The sequence below is a fragment of the Haliaeetus albicilla genome, chromosome 3, assembly GCF_947461875.1.
Source record: "Haliaeetus albicilla chromosome 3, bHalAlb1.1, whole genome shotgun sequence".
Classification (NCBI taxonomy): Eukaryota; Metazoa; Chordata; class Aves; order Accipitriformes; family Accipitridae; genus Haliaeetus; species Haliaeetus albicilla.
The window spans coordinates 5,356,965-5,367,531 of record NC_091485.1 but is presented as its reverse complement, the minus strand read 5'-3'; the positions used below and the strand labels follow the sequence as shown (position 1 = coordinate 5,367,531).

The 10,567-nt window shown below is 41.8% G+C and overlaps 1 protein-coding gene across 2 annotated transcripts in view; it reads left to right on the top strand.

Annotated features, from left to right (window-relative positions):
• The first annotated feature begins 4,394 nt into the window (after positions 1–4,394).
• The window catches only part of PTPN3 (protein tyrosine phosphatase non-receptor type 3), a 171,203-nt gene continuing 165,030 nt past the window's right edge, over positions 4,395–10,567 (top strand). For both annotated transcript variants that reach the window (XM_069778723.1, XM_069778722.1), the window contains exon 1: positions 4,395–4,597. In XM_069778723.1, the coding sequence (XP_069634824.1) occupies positions 4,471–4,597 (127 nt within the window). In that variant the 5' untranslated portion in view covers positions 4,395–4,470. The remainder of the gene's footprint in view (positions 4,598–10,567) is intronic.

Genomic DNA, 10,567 nt, shown 5'->3' with positions numbered 1-10,567 from the left:
CGCTGTTCAATTTAAAGTAAAAAAACCCACAAATATTACAAGAGATTTGTATGATATTCAGGAAATCTTATTCTGGGATAAATTTCAAGTGTTCCACACAGGTCCCCTACTTTTGCTTCTAGGCAGTGACGTGTTCAGCAGTGGTATTGCCGTGTATTGCCCTGTGGCTCCTCTTACTTTTTAGGGTGCAAGTAGTAGGTCTCAGGAGGATGAAATATGTCCCAGGGTCATCCTAGAGTCCGCAGGGCACAACTTAGGGGAAACTGTACATCCCCCGTCTGAGAAAAGGGATGGAAAAGTGCAGCTAGAAGAATAAATGCATTTTGTGCAGTCTTTGAAAAGCAAAATTCATCTTAGTAAATGTAAAGGTTCATCTCAGAGCGGGTCACCGTAGGTCCCCTTTACAGACAACAGAGAGCGAGTCAGCGCACAAAGCGCAAAAAAGGAAAAAAAAATCACAGAAAAGTCTAGGTCTCTCTGACTATGGAGAGAGCCTGGGCTGACCACCTCACGTAAAGGGATTTACACCGCAGGTGTTGGAATCACAGTGCGAGGACGCAGCCTCTCACGCTAAACACATGGATGCCACAAGAGAAACCTTCCTTAAAGCCTGTTGCACACAGCAGCTGCGGGTCCTGCACAGGGTTGGCGTGGATGAGTACTCTTGGAGTACTCTTACGTGGATACGTAACACCACGCTTTGGGTCTTTGTGTATTATAACCTGACGGCTCGCTGCTTCCAGGTCGAGGCAGCAGTTTCAGCACGGTTTCTCCCCAGGTGAGCTTCATCCCTTCCGAAGAGAGCCCTGGCTCCCTTTCCTCCCCTTGCCGAAGTCCTGGAGCACTTGCTGTGCAAGCAGCAGATGCTTTGCAGTAATACCCGAAAGCCTTTTTCAAACGAACGCTATTCTGCTGAATTAAGCATTTTAGGGTGCTTCAGTTAGAACAGGAAAATAAAGATTACCCAAATGGTCTGGATGACACCATCACGTGCCTCCGTGGACCAATATATTCAGGATTTCATCTTCACATTGCACTGGGCAACAGAGTTATTACCCGAAGTGGGAAACCTGTGCTGTTTAAAGAAACAATTGCTTAAACCTGCTCCTTATTATGCCAGTTAGGGTCCACCCTCAGTCTTTTGGCATATTCCCAAATCAGCCTTGAATTGGACAACCTTTGATCAGTTCCACGGAAAGCTAATGACACATAATTGTAGGTTATGCCCAGATACTGGGGTGAGGACAAATGCAGCATTATAAGGAAGTAGATGTGAGCATGACTTAGTTATTTCGTCACTTCAGTGACAGAAGTGGAGACAAGCACGAGTTGCACAGTTACTGTAAACCTGCACTGTTTTTTCAGACAATGATTATAATGACAGATATGAGCTTCTTGGAAGATCAAGCACCACAATTATGGGATGTTTGTCATTTGAACGCTCTTTGCAATAACTCGCATACAAATGTATGCATCAGTTTGAATGCCTGGAGTCTGTCCAAAGACATAAACGGGTGCTATCACTTCATACTTTAATTTCATGATTACAACAGAATGGTCTTGTATGTAAACTTGACTCTTCCTAGTGTTTTTGCTGCAGTTGGCAGTAGTGGTACACTTAGCTTATTAGATGGTTTTCAGATTTTTAGGATTTGATGTTTAACCAAATGCGTTCACTCATCCAGATGTTATCTCAAGCACCAAAAAAAAGCCTAGCTTCAATTGCTGTTTTTCACTTCATGCTGTAAAAAGTTGGAATCAACTCACATTGTGCCTTGCATTTCCAAAGGCTGGGTAACTGCCTTAATTCCTGACCTGTTTCATCCACAGGAAGAGCTACAGCTCAACACAGAAAGAGATTAAAAAATTTTTTAAAGGATTTCTTATGCAATTTTTGTATTATCTCTCTACAAGAAGCCTTTCTTTCATAACAGTCCTTTCCACTGAAATTCCAATCAGACTGTGCTAATCTGATAGCCGGTATGAGTTTGCTAATGTCATAAGAATGTGATTTTTGAGAAGTCACCTACTGCGACTGTATGTATTCAGAAAATACAAATAAATGCATGCCCTTCTGCAAATGTACTTCCAAGGGTTTCTGAGCTTGCAGCTCAAAGTGATTCACTTCATACTATAAATCGCCAGTGCAGTAACCTTAGGACATCTTAGAACATGGCTCTGAAGTTAATGGATTATGGAGTAAGAAGCAAGTAGGTTATACGTTTACCATTCTCCTGGTCTGTAATAAACCTGGCTGGCCATGTTAAGTCATGTAGAGAATTATGTTTCAAGACTCAGGTAAGCTTTCAGAATGTGCCAGTACTAACGTGCAATCAAGGGGCATTTCACAAAAAGCTATTTGCCCACAGCCACTTATCTTCACTTCAGCATTGCCCAGCTTAATCTCTGGGCTTTTGCCCATGTTAAGAATTACCCAGGATTTTAGTCTAAGCAGGACAGCCCATAAACAAATTTGTGTTGAGAGCTGTCTTACAAAAAAAAGGATGCAGAGGCAAAAAAGCAGTAATTTCGCTTTTCACAAACAACACAGACAATATAATTCCTGAAAGCTTTTGCAAGTTTGTCTTAGTTTTCAACCTTATATGGGTCCTCAGTATATCATCTCAAGAGTGTTGCCATCACTTGAGATGTCTTCAGGCTGAAAGCACGTGGATTATGGCAGCAGAAGCAGAGGCAGGAGAGCCAAGGCAGCTCCATCCTGCACTTCTCTCAGCCCAGCAGCTGCTGTCTTCCCCAGTAAAGCACGTGAAAAATTATTTGCTCTAAACTCCAGGGGAAAATTAAATCACTGTCATGCCTTTTACAATCCTCCTCATTGAGGAAGGCCCCTCATTGAGCAACGCTGTAGAAGTGGGGCGAATACAAGCACCTCCCTCATTTTGTTCGCTGAAGTATTAAAACAAGCACAAGGCTCTCATGTCAGTGAATTCAACCTCTGGAAAACACAACTTTGTTCAAGCTTACCTGCACATGAAAAAGAAAAAAACCCAATCTTTGTACGCTTTGTTGAGTTTTAGTTTTCAAAGAGAGAGAAAGAGGATGGGTATTTAGAGCTATTGAGTATAACGTAAGTACTCACAGGCTGCAAAATGAGAGATTTTATTTACCCAGGTGAGAGAAAAGCAGGAAATTGCCGTATTATGTAATTTTCCACCGAGGAACCTCTGGTGGACTTGCTGTTTCCAGGAGGGCGTAATGTTCCTAGAAGTGAGAATTGATTTAGATTTTTCTCTCAGCGTTCCACTGTGAAAACAGAAGCTGAACTTTTGCCAAATTCTGTAGGAGTATCTTTTTTTTTTAAACCATTATTACAATAAGGTCAAGTTCCTCTTAAAACACAACACTTTACAAGCATGAAATCTCAAATGCTCACTGCTTATTGTCTGCCTCATCCCAATATTTTACAAGTGTGCAGTAATGATAGCTTCCTCTTTCATGCTGCATTTTGTACACAGATTTCAAAGCATTTTCCAAAGAAAGGGAACTATAATTATGCATGCGTTAGAGATGGGGAAACAGAAACACTGAGAGGTAAAGCAATTTGCCCAAGGTGACAGGGCAAATTAGAGGCAGAGTCAGGCATAAATCCTGCGTCTCCTGCTTTTTGGTTCCTTGCTAACCACAGCCTTGCTCGTGCTTGACGATGCTATCAGCAGCTTGCAAGAGCAACAGCAGTAGGAAACTGCTATGGGGGTACTACGGGATGTGATACAGGTCTTCATGAGGGCCCACCTGCAATCCCTCTTGGTCACGGGGGTAACAAATAAATGGTAACAGCTGTGAGGGGTTTGCAGGGCAGTGCTGGGGGCTTCTCACTGAGCCCCGGATAGGTAAAAAGGCAGAGAAACCTCTGTCATCGCTGCATGGAGGAATCCCCTCTGCAAGCACTGAGGCACTCTTAACCTTGGGTTCCTGAGGATGCGTTTCTCAGAAATCAGGTCCACACCAGTTGTTCACATCAGCAGCAATCAGAGTTCGTGGAGGCAGAGGCCTCTGTAGCAGAGAGGTGGAGCTGGTTTGTCCCACCAGGAATCGTGCCTTGGGGAGATGTAGTGGCAGCCCTCGCCACCTCGGTGGACAACAGGAGGATTCCTGCTCTCCCACAGCACAGAGCATCTGAATTATACCGCTAGCTGTGGTTTATTTGGCGTGTAGGATTGATTTTAAATTATTTCCTGTATATTCGCAAAGCCATCAAGTAGTTTCCCTTTAAAGTGCACCAGCTGTGACATTCCCTAGGTTCTGTAATTTCAAATGAGGCGCTAAGAGACTACTCCTTTCAGCAACTTTTTTTTAATGAGGGTGGGTACCTGTTGCAATGAATCAATTAAAACTCTTCTGACACACAAGATGTGTGTTGCCAGACCTGTTTCACAGGTTTCTCAGGAGGGAGGATAACATGTGACAACACACAGAAGCCAAGAGTACTGGAGAAGATCAGAAGCTTGCATGAGTGAGCTTAGCTTTCCAAAATATTTTCTTAAAGCGCTATTCAAAAGACCACTGACCTCTGCAACAGACAGCACCATGGTGGAGCAAGAGATGCTGCTGTCGTGTGCTTATCCTCAAGAAAAGTGTAAGTGACCAAATATGATTTTTTTTATAAGAAATGAAAACAGGATGCTGGAGAAAGGAAATGAAAGAAATGATCTAGCTAGTATAATTGAAAAGGTGGAGGGGAAATGCTAAAATAAGGAAATAAGGAAGCTATTAACTTTATATTGTAAGCATGCAACTGAAATATGATTAGCGTACTTGCAAGCAAAAGAAAGGATACTTGTATGAAGAATTCTGATATAAAAGCGTCATGAAGACACTTGCTTTAATCTTTGACTTTCCACTTGTATTTGCAAAGTGCTGTGGCGTGGGGCTGCTTGTGTGGCGGAGAATGTGAACAACGAGCTTTGATTTAGTAACTTGAGTGGCAGACTGGAGTGCTATGAAAGCATTTTCTAGAAAGACGGTATGATTAAAAACGTCTTTTCTTTCGACAATGCAAAGCTTCCTTCCTAAGGCATCAGCCAACTTTCTAATACATTATCCAAATGTCAGCTGAGAGTTATGGTACAGTGCAAATATTCCCAAATCCATTCCTCCTTCCCCAAAGGAAGCTGTCACAGAACTTCTTTGCTAACCAGAAATTTTATTTTTGTTACTTGAAAATGTAACACAGGCAAGAAAGAAGAACAACGACAAAATCTGTACGTGTTTGCTTTTAATATGATTAGGAATGTTTTAAAAAGCTTCTGAAAAACACCAAGTCAGATTTCCAGCATGCCAGAGACGAGTATGACAGAAAGGTAGAAATGTAGCTGACTACAATGAAGTCAGGTAACTAAGTCTGGACTGGACTTGTCTGAACAAAATATTAAGCAAAGGTAGAAACGGAATTAGTATGTCCTGAAGCCACTTCAGTACACTGCCAGAACAAAGTTCAGTGCAAAAAATCCTTCTCTCTTTGAACCCAAGAAACGTTGCCTTTTGAGTAGCCCAGCTTGTTTTGGCATCTTCACGAGGATGTTATTTACTCCAGATGGAAGGATCGTCTTTGTTCTGGATGTAAAAATGTCACTTTGTACAGGGTTTTATGTTGGTTAGCAAGAGCAGAATAGGACAGGGATGTCAGCAAATATGCAATTTGCCTGTGGAGAGGTGTTTTCTGTTTTGCCTTGTTTTCTACTCCCTACAAAGTCCCATATGCAAAAGGCGACAGACAGTTAAAAATTTTCCTTACGTACAACATCCTGCTGAGCTGACTTAAGAGCCAGCCTGCTCGTAACCAACTGACTGTAATAGAGTTCAAATGGAACCTGGAGTTATAATATCTGTGCTGTAAAAAAACAGTGATGCTTTCCTTTCTGCTGCCTAGTGTCCTATTAAAGGTTTTTAGAAAGCAGGATGACACTAATTTAATTTTAGCTTTGCTGTAACCTAAGTGATATAAGTGAGTGTTTTTTCTGTTTCATGGACCGATTTCTTTCTTTTTTTTTTTTTCTTTTCTGTTGTTCACTCTAATGTTAAAAAGGAAACAAGAGTCATACTGGGTTAAAATCATCCAATTGCCTTTTACGGAAGACATAAAAGGTAACTGGAGCTCTCAAATTGCTCAGTTTTGTATACGAAATGCAACTTTATACTGTGTGTCATTGCTTTTGCATGTGTGTAAGAGGGAAAGGGAGATTTCTCAATCTCAGTTTGGCCCTCAATTTTGCAGAAATGTGCTATGCTGCACTGTAGAGGCTGAAAAATTTGCACAGAAAAAATCAAATCAAACTCAAAGGAAATAAATCCATAGGAAGAAGGAAGCCATGTAATACCCCAGGATGGAAAAACTGGGTCCTCTAATTACACCTTTTGGTGGCATGAATCAGCAGTGACACCCCGCCCCCCCCCCCCGAAGATGATGGAGTTACCCCATGGGCTGAAGAAAGGACTATGTGGAGGACCAGCCTCGTTGCATTTACGGTATTAAGCACTTGCTAGGAACAGGTAGTGCCTGTATCTGACTTGTTAAAAATACAAATTGAGCACTGAATGGGCCCATTCTAGCTGTACAGGGTCAAATTGTGCTTCAGCAGGCGATGCATTTCAGCTCAAAATTAAGTGCTTTCTTGGACTGCTCCAAAAGGTCAACCTGCGGCAGATTTTAGCTTATAAATAAAAAAATAAGTCTTTTAAGAAATCCTTTCTGCTAAGCAAAACGGGCATGGTACATCTTTGGGAGGCTGCAGCTACTTGTTGGGAGCTGTTGGCTTTGTATCTGTTGCTATGTGAAGTCAACAAGAAACTTGAAACTTCGTACCTGAACCTATGGTCTAGCTGTCAGGGATGACGCACTTCCATGTGTCTTCTGCTTAACGTCTTTTGTCTCCCTAAATGTCTTTCAAGGGAAAACTAGGACATTTACGGTTGGTTTTTTTTTTTGTCCTCCAAGACACACCAGGATGGTTACAACATTGAAAAATTAGCTTATAGTTAGTCATGGGACATTTTTTTCATAGGTCCATGAAGGTCCAGTGCTGTACTACCAGGGCATTCACTCCACAGGCGAATACTGCTCTTTCCTTGTGAATATTAGCTGGGGTTTCCTGTGGTCTGTCACTCTGTTGCACCAGGCAGTTGGGGCAAACTACTGATTAGTAACGTCTGGTGTCAGGTATGTCTCCAGGAGATTGTCTCATGGCAGATATGACAAGACCAGGAAGATAAAATGTCCTGAAACAGCATCACAGAGGTTAAGATCTAAGATCCCACCAACTCTCGCTACCGTCGTGGGCTTTCTTCCTGTCTCAAAAACTATTAGTTGTCAAAACAATGCTGTGGGAGGTGTACATATTGCATACAGGCACAGCTACCTAACTAGGCTCAGCACGCCACCTGATCAATCTTTTCGAAGCCATTCAAAAATCCCTTCTTGGCAGAGGTGGTTTTCAAAGGAAAATATACTAAATTAACCATTTCAATGGATTTTACTCCTCTTAGAAAGCAAAATGTGTGTAATAAATGCAGTTTCTTCTAGAACAGTGGTAAACAGACTTCTCAACTATGTGACATAGTCCTAGATATTCCTAAATAGCCTCTTTGAAAATGTAAATTTCAAAGAAAAATAACAGAAGCTATCCTTTTGCACGTCTCCCTCTGTGTTATTGTTTATTTTAATAATGGTTTCATAATTTTTCATGTATTTCGAATATCTTCTGTTAGTCTGCTCCTTTTGGTAATATTTGTACATTCCCAGAGCCCAGATACATATTTTTGTTCATAACTCTAGAAAAGCATATGACAAAAGCACACTAGCCTAAGCCTTCACAAAAAAAAAAAAAGGAGGGAAAAGAAAGTAACTTTGGGCAGAACAAAATTAGTTTGAACAACTTTGTTTAAAATACAAAGCACTTTTGTGCTTGTACTTTAGTTATCTGTCACACAATTAATACCTACTGAAATTATTTTTTTCAATCTTTCCAAAAGACAATCACCTTTAAGGTGAAACCAAGCAAGGAAATTTCAACCCAAAAGGATTTGTGTTTGGGGTGACGGGGTTTTGTTTGTTTGTTTGCTTGGTTTTGATGATTATGTTTTCCCAGCCATGAAATGTCAAACATACACTTTCAGGATGGCTTGCTTACATTTCAGATTTGAAAAAGCAGTCTAAAATTAATATATTTTATTCTTGCCGCTTAAGAGCAGCACTGTGGTATTATGTGTGTGCTGATGGGAAAATATGGGAGGTCTCTGTTCTCTATATGTCTTGAGGAGACGAAAATGTGGTTATTGTCTAGGAGGAGTCTTTAAAAAGAATCTTTTGATCATATCAGAATGCATTTTTTTAGACTGGCCATTTAAATGAATGTTCACCCTCAAATCAGGAGTGATTCCCTCTTAATGACCCCACTGATTTTTTTCAATCACCTACCAAATTTGCCAGTGAAGACTTCAGATTTTGTTTGTTTGTTTGGATTGTGGATTGACATATAAAATCATGTCAGATTAAAACTGGTCCCAGTTACACCCCAAGAAAACCAGCCCTAATTATCTCCTCATGGAAAGCTACCTTTTAAAGCTCTACCAGGGAATCAATTTTTAATCCATCTAACGCACACCCTGTAAGTTCTAGTTAAGGCACATTTTAAATCAAAATGTCATGCAGTGTTAAATTGAGCGTCTTAGAGAAATCAAAATATACTGTCCCAGTACAGTTACTGTTCTTGAACAGACCTGTCATATTGTCAAAACAAAAGATTTATATAAGGAAATCTGTTTTCCAGGGAACTGTGCTGCCTGACTGTCAGCTTCTATGGCTCTGATTTTTTGATAACTTGCCAAATTAACACATCAGTGTATGTCAATCCAATCCATAGCTGTAGTCAGCTAATAGGAAATGAAGTCTATATCACTCCTTACTTTTTGAAGATCAGATATGTTCAAAGGAAGAAAAAATAAACTGAAACCAACCCCAAAGTAATACACATGCTCTTTATCTCAACACCACGTCGGAAGATATTTCTGTGTGAATTCCTCTGTGTTGACTTATCTCTGGAAGAAGGGCTTATGCAGTGCAAGTGTGGAGCCCAGGTAGAAATACAAGAAGGACAATTGTACCAGTCAAAGGTTACCGAGAAGTATATTTGAGGAAATGTCGTGGTTTAACCCCAGCCAGCAACTAAGCACCACGCAGCCGCTCACTCACTCCCCCCCATCCAGTGGGATGGGGGAGAAAATCAGGAAAAGAAGTAAAACTCCTGGGTTGAGATAAGAACGATTTAATAGAACAGAAAAGAAGAAACTAATAATGATAACACTAATAAAATGACAACAGTAGTAATAAAAGGATTGAAATGTACAAATGATGCGCAGGGCAATTGCTCACCACCTGCTGACCGACACCCAGCCAGTCCCCGAGCGGCGATTCCCCACCCCCTCTTCCCAGTTCCTAAACTGGATGGGACGTCCCATGGTATGGAATACGCTGTTGGCCAGTTTGGGTCAGGTGCCCTGGCTGGGCATGAGAAGCTGAAAAATCCTTGACTCTAGTCTAAACACTACTGAGCAACAACTGAAAACATCAGTGTTATCAACATTCTTCACATACTGAACTCAAAACACAGCACTGTACCAGCTACTAGGAAGACAGTTAACTACATCCCAGCTGAAACCAGGACATGAAACTTTAAAACTGAATAGGTGAACCACTAAATGCTTCTCTGGAAAACACATAGTGGGTATAAGCAGTGCTGGCTACTTGTTTTGCACACAGATGATCTTAGTTGTCCCAGAAACATGCCAGGCTCGGCTGGAAAAGGAACTGGAGCTCCTCCGGAGGCCTGGCAGCTCCATAAATGCTGCTCACGACCCCGGAGGATGCAGGGACTTTGCCCACACGGCATCTTTGTGTTTAATGTTTTGCTGTTTCTGCTGCTGCGGTAACATGGGTGGGAATGCTACCAGCAGCTGGAGGCGTTCAGCCCCCTGTTGCAGGAAAATGGGCTCTGAGGGACAGTGAGTGGCTGGCCTAGGCTAGCTTTGCGAGGAAGGGCAATGATGTTGAGGAAGAAAACAGCAGAAAGAGGTTATAAAATGGATTTGGAATACGTTTGCCATACCGCTCAGCATATACTTTGCATCTCAAAGGCGTACGCATCTCTGGACCACTGAGCTCCTGGGTCTGGAAAGGTTTCCAACTCTTTGGAGAGTTTTTCCTCATCACATCTGTGAGGTTTTTGCCGTGCTGGGTTTCCAAGGGATAGAGGCTCTACTGCATTGGCCACGTGGAGCTGTTGGTAGTGAGGGGTCTGCTTACTTGCATTTATCCTCACAATCCTACAGCATGACCTTGCCTCTGAAAAATAAAGCCAATTCTGCTATCATATTTTTGGCCCGGTTGTGCTGTCAAGTGCATCACCACCGAGTCAAAGTTGTAATGGGGTAACTGGTGTTTCCTTCCAGAGGGATGGTCTAGCTTGGAGTGCCGCAGTCTGCAGGGGGCTCTATCCATTGCCACTCGTATAAAAAGGAGACAGGTGTCAAATCCATACGAGAGTTTCTGGTC